Genomic DNA, 14354 nt, shown 5'->3' on the forward strand with positions numbered 1-14354 from the left:
ACGGTGGCCGATTTACCATTTCAACTTTGTTGATATATCAAAATTATTTCGTTACCCCCACCGACGCAGCCCCAAACAGTTTCTTTCGAAACTATCAGCCTTTATCTTTGAATCTTTGTTAGGGACCTTTAGCAGTCAGGACGACGGCACCAAAGAAGACGTCGATTAAAACTGAAATTAATTTCTACTCTTAATTGGAATTTCGAAAATGGCTGCATGGTTTTACCGTCTCATACGACGCCACACCTCAACCTCAACATAACGTATAAAAGTAGCGTTGACTTCCGAATGGAAATTAAATAATTTGCCGTCGCGATTTCGGTTCGTAGACAATGCGAATTGTTAATGATTTCACGCCGCTGTTTTGTAAAGGAAGGTTAAGAAATGTATTAAGTTTTAAAACCCACTTGCTGAGCTATTGTTCTGCCATGATTCGCGCTTACGATGCGAAGCGTTACTAAATGTGAAGGTTACTAATGTAAAGAAAGCCAATTTATTTTTGGACTGGTTGCCAACGATAACAGTCAAACTGCAAAGCAAATAGATTGATTGTGTTCTAAATATGAAATAACATTTGAAGGGTTGAAATCGCCACTAAATGTTACCTTCAATTCTGTCCGGCAGCCCAAACATCTCTACGCGTTCTTTTTGCGGATGTCTTCTGTTGACCGTTAGACCAGTATTAAATTTTTTTCGTCTATTTAAATAAAAAGGGCTAATTCGACCCCAGATTCCCTGTGAAAGCATTCTGGCGCCAAAACGGGACAACTACACAAGGGGTTATTTATAGGAACTATATGTTAAAAATTCTTATTACACTAGGCGCAAATCATGCCAATAGTCCTTTTTCCACTTGTGGGCTTGGTGGCCAAGCCTTTGAACAGGAGTGAGGCTAAGGGTGACCTTGTTGTGATAGAGACCTGTATCTAGTTAGCATGATAACAAAGACATTTGCATTTGAAAAGAAGCAACATCTCTATCATAACAAGGTCACCCTTAGCCTCACTCTTGTTCAAAGGCTTGGCCACCAAGCCCACAACCGTAAAAAGGACTATTAGATCTTTCGTTTTCCCACGTCCTCGTTACCGTCGCCGTTGCGGTTTGCTTGAGGTCCCTGTTGTCTGGTGGCCTCATGATTAGTGCGCTCGACTCCAAATCGAGAGGACCGAACTCTTCGAGTAATCTCATTTACCCATATACTTGGTTTGCGCTGTTAAGACTCCCTTTATACTTTATAACAGAATAGGGTACAGTCTGGATCTTGATTATTGCTACTCCTGACGAACTTTCAAATCAACGCTTATGTCTTTTTTTTTTCTCTGTTTTTTTTTTCTTTTCTTTTTCCTTTCCACTTTTTTGCGGAACATTTTCCTACAGGGATAAACTTAAAGGGGAAACAATTGTGTTCAGATAACATTATTTTGAAGGTACAAGAAATCCCAAAGGAATGGTTGGAAGACAGTCGAGTCTTGGTTGGATATGTATTGCACATTACATTTTTCAGCACTATTCAACAAATAGAACCAGTTGAAATTACACTCCCCATGTCGCTCAGAGCAGACGAGAAACAATGTGTAGATATCTCGACCCGTGAAATAGTGGTGTACGCAAATTCTGATGACGGAATAACAGGCTGGAAAGACATAACATAACAAAGGAGCTGCCCAGACCATTGGAACTAAATGATGAAGTGCTGACATTTCAAGTCACACATTTTACTCGGTGTGTTAAAAGATTTCAATTTGCTCTCTCAAATGGTCATTATTTATAAAAACAGAATGGGAGTCTGGCCTTTTCTAAAATGATATGACAATCTGTGGATTTTTGATGTTTCTAAAAGGCGAGAAAGCACTTAGGAGTTATATTGATATACCTAAACCATACCTTGCACTCAGAAAAAAAAAAATTCTGGAGAACGCACGCACCAGTTAGAACAAATTGTGCACATTTCGTGGAATGACAATCTCGAACGGTGCGGCATAATATAAAACTTGTTTAGATATTTCTTACACTTTTGAGTGTAAATATTTTCACCAAACTTGAAGAACGAAAATCTAACGCTGACATAACGATTCATTTTTTTGTAGTAATTTGAATGTATCAACAAAGTTGAAATGTTAAATTGGCCACCGTTACGGTTATAAAAGCTGACGTTTCGAGCGTTAGCCCTTCGTCGGAGCGAAGGGCGAAGGGCGAAGGGCTAAGGGCTAACGCTCGACTAAACGTCAGCTTTTATAGCCGTAACGGTGGCCAGTTTACCATTTCAACTTTGTTGATACATTCAAATTATTTCGTTACCCCCACCGACGCAGCCCCAAACAGTTTCTTTAGAAACTATCAGCCTTTATTCATTTCTTTGTAGGTTTTGCTTATGGCGAAAGAGAAGAAAACGTTTAAGAAGGCAACCTCCTCCGTATCATCTTGCTGATATGATGTCAAGAGCGGCCGGATTCGCTGCGTGCTTGTGCAGAGCCGATGAGTTTAGTAGAAATTCTCAATTGAGATTTTGTTGTTATCCTAGTCATTTGGAAAAACGAGTCAGACAGGAATGGTTTTCTACATACTCAGTCTTCCTTTATGGATGTGGAAGCTCTAACGAGAATCTCTTTGAGGATGTCCAAATAATTGCATCGCTTCATAAGGGTCTCAAACCGTGTAATGGTGCATCGGCTGACGACTTTTATTTTAAGGTAATATTGGAGAGACCAAAAGTTTCAATGTGAAAGTGGGTGCTGGCGTCAGAGCTTGAAGAAAAAACTGATAAAACGATTTGAAATAAGCGGTGTAATAGGGGTCGGTGTCGCTTTTTTGTAATTGCTTGTAGGTTGTGAAAATATTCATCAATGCTGGACAAAAGGAAATATTCATCAATGCTGGACAAAAAGAAAGGCAACGATAAAAGGTGTCATTCGCATTGATCAACCCTTATCGGCGCTCTCTATATTCTATGCTGGAAATATCACAATCAAGCTTTTGTCTTTCAAAACTCGCGGACCGCCTTTCGACAAGACCAATACATTTTGAGGAATGTTCAAAAGTCATTGAGCAAACGACAATGTTGTGCTCGAGAAGTTTTCTTTTGACTCAAAGGTTGAAAAACAGTTGGACTCGACGGCCGAATGGATGCTCTCCACAGATGAAATCGACTCAAAATTTGTCTCAAAGCCCAAACAGTCACTTGAGTTGGCAATTGAATGGTTAGCTTCAACAAGTGATCCACATTTTGAATCTATCTTGCAAGCTTTTCTTTCGCCTCAACGGGAAAAAGTAACTCAATGGTCGAATTATTTACCTCAACGGGCAGAGATTTTGACTCAATGATCAAATTTAACGCCTCAACGAGCGAATGCTGTGAAAATTTTGTCGGTGCTACCAAAGTAGCTTTCGACAGAAAGCAGGTTGGCCTCACACCTTCCTCTCTTTTCTCCCGAGACCAGCAAGCTGCAGGCGGCCGTTTACTCTGAATGAAAGCATTTTTGCATAAAACTTCACTGCTGCTGAATGCACCGAGAAAAAAATGATCTCCATGAAGTAGGACTTGATCGATGTCTTAGCACCTCCATCCGCGAATCGCCAAAAATTGCTCACATGATAGAGCAGCCAAACACATTGACTGAGATAGAAGTTAGATCTTTATCGTGAACTCAGTTTGCGAAGGGTGAAGGAAATTTTTATTTATCAAATAATATATCTTTTGGCATTCAGGTTTAATCGTTCAGGGAAGTACCAAAGCGAAGCCATTGCGCAAAAGAAGCTAAGACGAATTCTCCAAATAAAGTTCATTAAAAGGAATGATTTTAATTTGTCTCCAAACCATGACAATTGTTCCACGTCAAAAAGTAAGATCCAAAGAGTAAGATTCCACTGCAATATAATGTGAACATCAAATTCAAACCATTCATTAAATGGGCGGGAGCAGGGGCTGAATCTACTGAGAACAATACCAGTCCAAATGAAGAACTGGTAAATTCAGCTGCATCCTATTTATGGCCTAAATCATAAATTTTTTTCTCTTGTCGCTTCCTCCAATTTTTTTTGTTTGTTTTTGCTTGTTTTATACCTTTTTACGCCGTTTTTTATACCCTCTGATACCCTCTTAGACAGGATTTCTTAAATTGATTCCTCTATTCGCCAAATGATCAAACCTTGGTAAAGCTTACTAAATTCACTTTTTAAAAGGTAGTGGTTTCTCGGTCCTCTTAAGTTATTCCAAAGCAGTTTCATATTTTTTTCTCTTTCTTCTCTTACGTTAGACTCAAGTTGTTCAAGTTGCATGTGGTAAGTCTTTTTATAAATTCAGTTCGACCAGAGACGGATTTCCAGTTCGCAAGACTGATAACAGAATGTTCATAGCATGCAAAGTACGGTCTACATAGTATAGATTAAAAAGTCAAATAAGGACTAGCTGACCGTTCGGTTTTCATTGTTTCCGAACTGCGCAAGATGAGCATGGTTGTAAACATGAGTTTTAAGTCTTTCAGAAAATTTCCGCCTTAAGTCACCTGTCGCGTTTTCATCCAGGTTATTCACCCCAGTGCTTCTAAAGTAAAACTCGAAGCCATGAATGTGTCATTTGTAACTTTGTAAATGGTAAAAAAAATGACAGTTTTTTGTACATGGAAAATTTTAAGACCAATGATCGAAGAGAATACACATTGCAGACTGGAATTCTCCAATTTTGCATGGCGACGAATCTGTAGGTACGCTGTAAGAATTGAATACACCGCCAGTGTTTGAGCATGCAGCCTTTCTTTTTGTCTACAGGTACGTCAGAGGTAGGCGATGGTTCAGAAAATTTAAGAATTCCGTCGTCCAATGATGGTCCAGCTCCTAAACGGCCAAAAACGATTAAATGTATTTTTTAACCTTACAAAACTCTGTTGTATGGTGCATGATGTAAATGAGGTCCTACACAGTCGAACCTGTATTAAGCGACAGCGTATTAAGCGTTAACCTTGTATTGATTGAGTCCCAACAGCTTGTTTGTAGCATCATCTACCTGTATTTGACTATCACTTAAAGCGGGATTACTAAGACAAAACTGAGAGTAACCTTTTAAGCAGGGTTAAATCTGTGTTATCAACGCTACTAGTATTTTTGAGCGAGTTTTTTACATCAAGTGGTCAATCAAGGCATGAATTCGAAAAGGTATTTTTAATTGTTTTTATCTTACTCTTTTCTGTGGAACCTGTAGTCAAGAGGCCAACCTGTATTACGTGGTCAGCCACGAGGAAAACAGGTTTGACTGTATTCTGTTTCCTCTCCAAAGAATAGCTTCCAAGGTAAATCTTTGCATTTGCAAGTTACTCATTCGGAGTAAATGATAACCGAAGAAGGAAGAATACCTGTGTCAGTGATTTTATATTGTTCCTGTCGCTGTTTTAGAATGTCAATTAAAAGCTGGAGACAAAATTACAAACCGCCTCCCGGTTAGCTCAATGGATAGAGCGCTGGATTGTTGTGCGGGAGGTCGAGGGTTCGAGTCCCGGCCAGACCAACACTCAGGGTCTTAAAATAATTGAGAAGAATTTGCTACCTTTCTATAAGATCAAAAAATGGTTAGATTAAATGGAGGTCCCGTCTCTTGCAGGGTTGAGGTAGGAGACGTTAACTTCCCACACACGAGATTACTGTGTGATGGATGTCCTCCTCTCGGGTGGGATGGGTGGGAGGGTGGAATAGCACGTATGGTTCCTATGTTCCTTTCTAGTCCTTCCCCACTGCAAAACTTAATGCAATGAAAATGGACTAAATTAAATTGAATTAAATTGGATTAAATCATTAAATTAACATGTTCTGTAACTCGCGAAAACAAGGTGCCCAAAGTGTAAAATCCAAATGATTAATCTCCTTTTGACTATCATCTTGGCAGATACAGTTAAAGAAGGCTATCCCACTCTGGCGGAGCTGCAAGACTTGGCACAGAACCTTAACAATTGGAAGTTCCTTAGGCGTCATTTGCTGGACCTGGATGAGTCCATAATTAAACCGATCGAAATGCGATATAAAGTATTGGAGGAAAATGCCTATCAAACTTTGCGAGTTTGGAAACAGAAAAACCATACAGATGCAACTTATACAACTTTATACACTGCCCTACGTAGGGTCAATCGTAGGGATTTGGCCGAGGAATTCTCTTCTGTAGACAGGGATGCTTTATCTTTGCCATAAACGATTCTGGCTATGGACTTTGTAAAAACATGAGCCACATAGCTCAGTTTTCCCAGTTATTCACATGTGGTTTTCACCACCTAAATGTTCTGTTTTAGGAGAAATTATTCCCGCTACTCAGAAAATAGGGCGCAGTCTTTCGTAACACAGAATAAACTCGGCTGGTAAATGGCAGTGTTCTTGTTTTCTTAAACCTAAAGAAAAATGTGGAAAAAGAGCCCGAACAACTTTGGACTGTTATTGTGGCAGGATTTCTCATGAACTGAACAATCTGATATGAGATATTTTCAGTAATTATCTGTCACGATCTGAAACCTGTTTATTAACAAGCGCTCAGAATAAAAAGTACTGATATTATTAGAAGTAAAATCTCTAACACTCGTAGTTGGTTTGGTTGACTCTTCTTTAATCTCTTCTCTTCTCAAGTTGTTACAACGGGGACTAGCTTCTATCTAACTAGAAAAACGAGGGTCACCGTTTATAAAGGTGACACTGCAGGTGACATTACTAAGCTGTCAATCTTCTTGTATCGTCATCGTTCCGTCTCAACCATCGAATCATGTTAGATTACGTATGACAGTTCCTGCTCACTAGGTATACGCCTTCGAGTTATTTGCGCAGTTACAAAATCTTTTTCTACCTTAAATTTCTTATCTTACAGCTGAGATCGGCCAGAATAGAAACAAGATTGGTAATATAAAAATCATAACTAACCTATTGACAGAATATTATTCACACTTGAAGGGATATCTAAAAAAAAAAAGACAATTACCTTAGAAAACCGTTACATAACAACATCATGATCACAACAGTTGGAGAAGAGGGGGCGTTCACAAGTACCACCTCTAAGTTGCTACGCGCCAGTAATAACAACTATCTAATTGCGAAACATGAAGGGTATCACATGTTACACCTTAGGTCATCTCTAGGAACGAGAGGGGTCGAACGTGACTTTCAAGTTACCAGACAGGTTCACTGTTCCTGGACTAACAAATTAACATAATTAATAACATAGCTTTCCCAAGACACTATCTAGTATTTATTTAATCACTTTAACCAGAGTGTGGTGAGGGTCGCACAACAGAGCAAGGCTCCAAATTAAGTGCGCCCAATATCCCACCCATTCCACCCCAGGGGAGGACATCCATCACACAGTAATCTCGTGTGTGGGAAATGAACATCTCCTACCCCGACCCTGCAGGAGACGGGACCTCCATTTATTCGTCCCTATCCGAGAAGACTAGAATATCTAACCATTTCTTGATGTTGTAGAAAGGTAGCAAATTCTTCTCAATTATTTTAAGACCCCGAGTGTTGGTCCGGCTGGGGCTCGAACCCTCGACCTCCCGCACAACAGTCCAGCGCTCTATCCATTGAGCTAACCGGGAGGCTAACTACCGTAGAAACTGAAAAACTGTTTCCATGTCAACTTCACGATCATAACGAGGAAAACGTGACCAAACTCTACCTTTAAGATAAGACTTCCAAACGGAATAAGAGGCAATCAACCTGCCTTTTCATAACCCCTTGTATCGAATGGTTTAAAGTAACACAACATTTCTATTCCTTTCCCCAACAACAATATAAGTAAACCCTTACGATATTAGACTGAATATAGTTGTATTTTTATCGTTTAACAATATACTTTTATATAAACTACAATTCTAGCCCCAGTTGTAAGAAGTATGGGAAACGCTATCCACTGGATAGTCCTCTATCCGGTGGATAGCGCAGTAAGATTTGTCAACACTTATCCGCTTGAGAGCGATTCATCGGTCGGGTAGCGTCATGCACCCTTCGAACAACCGACGATTTATCTACGTAGGTTTACGTCCGTCCAGTTTTAAATGGTAAGGAAAATCACTTTAAGTAAATAAAAATGATTGGTGTAAAGCTGCGATAGTTTCTTTGCCTGAGCACTGTGATAGCGCGTGGAGATCGTGCCATTTGTTTTTGGAAGATTCAGGATCCATCTCAAAACGACTCTTTCAGGACTACTGGTAGCATGCGAAGCAGAAGACTGATCCATCTCTATCTCCTTCACACTGGTACATCCTGGGTTATGGGTTCTGTTCCCGCTCCCATGAATAGTTTGCTTTTAGAGAGTCTGGCCAAAAAAGCAAAAGATATCACCTGCAACCTGTAAACGACGAACTTTTAGTCTAATGCTTTACCTGTTAGCAACAGAAAACTGTTTCACGCACTGGGCACACATGCATTTGGTGAATTGTAGGAGCGACAGTCATGGCACTCGTGATGTACGCGTATAAACAAGTACGACAACTACGCTCACGCACTCACCACAAATTCGCTTCTTTTTCATCCAGAATGGACTTTATTAAGTAGATTTGAAAGCCGTCGTTTACTTTCATCGTATCATTCGTGACACGCCACATTCTGCTTATTGTAGTTAAAACAGTTCTTTCTCTCAACTAAGAATGAAATTGTTTGGGAAACATTCGATGAATCTTCGAACTGACTTCAGTCGGGTTCAAACATTCCCGTGGGTGACGGCTTTTAAAACACGGGCTTGAATGTGTTCTGTTTCTTTTCCAAGGAATGGTGTATTCAATAAATAACCGTCACCCGGTTAGCTCAATTGGTTAGAGCGCTGGACTGTTGTGCGGGAGGTCGAGGTCGATGGTTCGAGCCCCGGCCGGACCAACACCCAAGGTCTTAAAATAACTGAGGAGAATGCGCTACCTTTCTGATATATCAAGAAATGAATAGACATTCTAGTCGTCTCGGATAAGGACGAATAAACCGTAGGTCCCGTCTCCTGCATCTACTAATTAGCTAATTTGGTTAGGCAGGGGACGTTAAAGAACCCACTCACAAGATTACTGTGATGTGGTCTGGCCTGTTTACTGGGATAGGGGTGGAGGGGGCATCTTCAAATAAGTTCCTTCGATTGTTTGTAAACTGCTGATGCAGTCCGGCCAAAGTCCCCCGAAAAGTGTTGTGATGCGCATTTGATCATATTCACATGTTAATTTGCGCAATATAAATATCAAAAATTATTATTATTATTAATAAATGTTCAAAAATCGGGTTCGAGCATCTATGAAAGTAAAGCGAATCTGTTTACACCGCACATCTACAAGAGAATTTATCCACTCTAGCATGCACAAGAGAGGACTTGACCATCTCTTAGCATATATCAATCCTTTGCAAAAGATGATAAACGATAACAGGTTCCTTTCTTACCTATCTCAGAGGTCGCTTCAACACTATGTCAAACTATAATGATTTCTCTTTGATTAATACCTTTTTTCCCATTTTAAATAAATGATTCTCTTTAATAAACTTATATTCCCGGGTAAGTCACCAAGTCACACAACAGCCATTTCTAAGCCGCCTTGATGACTCGAATTAGCTACAGCGCCTTACCAGTTCTGAAGGAAAGCCGTGGACTCGACGCCTGGGTTAATTTGAAGTTTTATTGTCCCACCTACTCTAATCATAATTTGTAATTGTGATAATCTTTCTTCCCCCAAATGTTACTATACTTTGCATCGTACAGGGATGAATTTGGATGTGGAGTCTTTCAAAAACGGAGGATCCTTTATGAGCATACACAATTCTATCAAGTGAGTTAAAGGCAAAAGGCCAGCTAGCATCGTGATCTCATTCAGATCTACATGCATCGACAATTATACGAAAAAAAGTCTCCCACAAATCCTCATAGTAATCGAAGCCAAAGCCAGCTTGATTTACACTTGTCTCTCGTATGAAGTTTGTAATATTAACATTGTACAGTTGGTAACAAATGTAATAATGAAATATACTGAAAGCACACAACGTTTCGATAACCTCGTGATATAGAGTGAAAGAAATGATTACAAACAGCCTGGTTAATATGCTCGAGTAAAATGTGAAAAATCCTTGTGAAAGAGTGAATTTCTGCCGTGTAGGCCTCCAGCACATAGCATACATGAAAATGTTTAATTTAAATTTCTTCAGTTAACAAGAAGAAGAAAGTGAAATGAAGATTTTTTATCTGAACATCTCTGATGGAAACCAGACAGCAGTAGTCAGTTTAAAGTTTTCTTACTCTGGCCCTGGTTTTTTTACCATCTCAGTGAATATTCCCCCATTTCTCATCAACGATTCAGGTTTGTCAAACTCTACCACTCATAATCTAGGATGGTATTCAGTCGATGAGCAATGATTAGCACTGTGGATTCTTTGGACTTGTTACGAATAACTTGCTGGACCAGACGGTCAGCCCTGAAATTCACATTAGCAGAGGCTTCATCCATGACAATGATCTTGCTCTTCTGAACTAATGCACGAGCCAAACAGACCAGCTGTCTCTCACCAACGCTGAGGTTTGCACCGGACTCTTTTAGTTTGAACTCAAGCTGACCTGAAAAGTCTTCCACAAGAGTCTTCAACTGCACATTTTCCAATGCTTTCCACAGATCTGCGTCTGTGTGATCTTTAAATGGATCCAGATTCCTTCTTAATGTTCTAGCAAAAAGCAACGGAGCTTGCGTAATAACAGCTATGGATCGGCGAGCCTCTTGGAGATTGATGGATGTATGGTCAATGCCATCGATAATTACCTGTACAAATGAATTATACGATAAGCATTATAGTAAATGAACAGTTCTGCATGTCTACCTGAGACGGCCGCCTGGTTGATCGTGCTGTAGAGACCGGACCAACACCTAGGGTCTTAAATTAACTGAGGATGATGTGCTGCCTTTGCAATGACATCTACAAATGTTTAGACATTCTAGTCTTCCCGGATAAAAACGAAAAATTTGTAGGCCCCGTCTCCTGCATCTTCCTTGTGCTGGTTAGCAAGGCACGTTAAGGAACCCACACACCTATCGCAAAGAGTACGGAACGTAGCTGCTGGTGTTGTGGTCTGGCCTTGATTCTGATATTGGGAGCATTTGCAAAATCTCCTTTCAAAATTGTAAACTGCTCAATGCAGCCAAAGTCCCCCGCAAAATGTTAATTTAATGCAAATACTGTACTGTACTGTGCTGCAGGCATGTGGGTACATTATGAGAAATACACGTGGTCAAGAATACTTTTCGTTTCATTAAAGAATTATAAATTTTTCTTAGCTATAGACCGGGGAGACTGAATAGAACTGGGATATTGCTGTCACAAGGAACCTGAGGTTTGAGAACTTTTCTAAAAATTGAAATCAGTGTGACTCAATCGTAGGGAACTAAGGTAATTTTTATCATTTCATATTGTTGCCTTCCCTGAGGCTTCCGGCATACGGAAAAGAGCAGAAACCAAAGATGACTTTCCAGCGCCAGTTCGACCTACAATTCCAATCTTTTCTTTCTCAGAGGCGCTAAAGCTGATGTCCTCTAATACACAAGGTCCGCCTTCATAGTAAGCTAAGGAGAGATGATTTACTTTCAGGCTTCCTTTATCGTGCCATGACTGAGGGGGGCGAGTTTCAACGCTGTACCCGGGTTCAGACCCTATCTTGGTGTAATACATCACCCACTCAACTGATGTCATCAGATTTTCCACCTCTGAGGCCTGTCGCACAGAACATTGGCTGATGTCTATGGATTGCAGTGAGTATGTTAAAGCGAGTCCAGCCAGTGCTGAGAAAAATAAACTCTATAAATTAAATAGCAACGTTTTAAGATTGGATTATTTAGGAGTGCTGGGACTGATATTTCAGTGAGACACGAAAGATTGCACAAGCTAGCCTTGTATGGCATTTTTCATATCATGGACATATCATGTTCCATTTTGCTGCTCAAAGTTCACCACAATGGAAAAAGACTTGTAAAAAGAATAAGAAAAAGCTCAAAAAATTAACCAAAAGTCGAGCGTTTTAGCTGTTGACAGCAATTCTTGAGAACTAACCTGCAAAGCTTGCCAAGAAAAGCCTCGTTCATTCGGGAAGTGTGAATTACTTCAAGACCATTTGATGTCCTGGTGATGTGCGAGTAAACGGGGCTGCACTTCAGTGCTTCGATGCGTTTCAGTTCTCGTTAAGACTGCAACTGGTAACATGCGTAGTAACCAAATATCACAATGATTGGGAGAAGGGCTATGAAAAGCCAGTAGTTTGTTGCAGCAGGCACCAAAACAGTACTTAGTGCGAAAAGGGAAAATTTAATGGCTTCCAAAAACAGAGGCGGTAACTCGTCGTCCATGCAATCTACATCTTTAGAAATCGATTGAGGATACGACCAGCTAAGGTAGAGTCGAAAAACGACACAGGAGCCTTGATTATCGCTGTGGTCATTTTGTTGTGCAGGGCTTTGGACGCTCTGAGAAGGTAGTAGAACAGGAAGGACGATGCTGTCATGATAATGATAGATACAGCAACCTGACTTGCGTAAATAACATGGGTGTCCACAGCTTTCTGCTTTTCATTTGACATCTCTGCAATTTTAGCCAACCACCAGTTTGGAACTATTAGGGCAACTGAAACATTACAATTATTAGAAAGGTGGAGTCAAGACTGACCTGACGAGGAGATGGTGTTCGGTACAACAAACAAGAACCTAGAAATCCTTAAGCGGACTAAATGTATTCAAGTATTTTCCTATAGTCACACGGCGTGTAAACGATAATGAATGGCCAAAAATGATGCTATTTGAAAAAAATTGTCTTGAAGAGTGGAATTAAACGTCCTGCCTAAAAATATCATAATTTAAAAAAAAAAAATTTAATCTTTTCCTTCCAAGGTCGTTGAATAAACCTCTCGTTGGTGTTCACTTCGTTGCCAATTTTTAAAGTTGACGGTCAAAAAGGTTTTAACGGTTAGATTTCCTTTACCATGCTAAGAAATAACAAAAACCTCCTCACTTGGTAAAGAACCTCGAACGGGCGACTGTATTGTATTGAATTAATTCATGAACCTTGTCACCAAAATGACGACATGCTTAAACAGAAATTAAACCACAACTTTCAAGGACTCCGTTGTTGATTTTGAAGGGCAGATGTTAGCAAAACACAGGATTTCCTTTGGTTAAAATTAGCTTTTTTTAATTGCCTGCTTTCTACTGAGAGTAGAAAAAACTTTGATTTCTTCCTCCCACGATTCAGTTTCTTCAGTGCAGTTTCTTACCTTGGGCTGAGATGAAGGAAACTGCTACAACTACGATCATGGGTAGTGGTTGACCTCCTTGACATATTTCCAATACAGTCGCCAGGTGACAGTACCACACATCAAATTTTCTTCCTGTTCTTTCATCTCAACGACGTGCTGTTCAGGAGCACTATCCACTGGTTCCATTTCCATCTCTGAAAGGCTATCACAGTCTTCCTCCTCCACCAAGGAAGATTCGCGATTACCTTCAAATTTAAAGATGTTGCCTTTGCATTTTGCGAGAACATTTAAGTTGGCTGATTGCCTTTGTAAGGGCTTTGTACCACCGAACTCAAACAAAGACATACTTTTTTGAATTCGTGGGGCAGTCACTTGCAGTTTTCGAGACGTCAGTAGGTGAAACAGCTGATCGACGTTAGACTCTACGTTCCAAATCTTTCTTCGTCATCCTATGTTACGTTTCGACTCACAGGTGCTCAATAACATTTGCATATCACTATTCTTAGTACTATCATTATTGCTCTTCTGCAGAGACGCTCGTATCTCAAAGCTACGTGGGCTGCACTAAGCACTATCTCCTTGGATCTGAAAAATGTTTATGGAATAAATCTCCTTGGTGTTCGATAATCCAATCAGCGGTCTTTCCTGCGGTGTAAATATGAGTCCGCTGTACTAGGAAGAGCAGCAGTGGAATCAATGTGCGCAAATGGCACAGCATTTGTAACTGTGACCTCCCTCCTTTAAAATGTTTTAGTTCCCACCCTGATAATCACAGGAAGAAATGAATTTATACATTTTTTTCACTACGTATTTCTGCTTCAGTATTCTTGACAAGCTTCCTCAATTACAAGTATTATATTTTTCATTGAAAAACGTCAAATGACGCATGAAATGATCTCACGTCTGCAGAATTTTTTGAACAATACCATATCAGAGTTTTAGAGGCTTATACAGCATGTGATTAAAAATATTGGTACCCCTCCTTCACTTATTGGAAGTATTTGCATTAAAAACCTTCGCTGCCATGCAAAAATATGTAGAGCTAAAGGAACATCACCACACAAACTATACTAAAGTAACGCACTTGCCGATAGTTTAGGTTTCTTCAATACTAGTCTTTACGTATTGTGTATTCACG

At 40.0% G+C, this 14354-nt stretch overlaps 1 protein-coding gene across 1 annotated transcript; it reads right to left on the minus strand.

The window, feature by feature from the left end:
• Positions 1-10080: 10080 nt before the first annotated feature.
• LOC111329611 (ATP-binding cassette subfamily C member 4) lies at positions 10081-13561 on the minus strand. Its single transcript, XM_022934346.2, is given in 5 exon segments — positions 10081-10307; positions 10310-10739; positions 11392-11753; positions 12349-12588; positions 13330-13561. Coding segments are annotated over 5 exon segments (1350 nt in total). The 3' UTR covers positions 10081-10221.
• Between the last annotated feature and the right edge of the window lie 793 nt (positions 13562-14354).

The sequence above is a fragment of the Stylophora pistillata genome, chromosome 3 (genome assembly GCF_964205215.1).
Source record: "Stylophora pistillata chromosome 3, jaStyPist1.2, whole genome shotgun sequence".
Lineage (NCBI taxonomy): Eukaryota > Metazoa > Cnidaria > Anthozoa > Scleractinia > Pocilloporidae > Stylophora > Stylophora pistillata.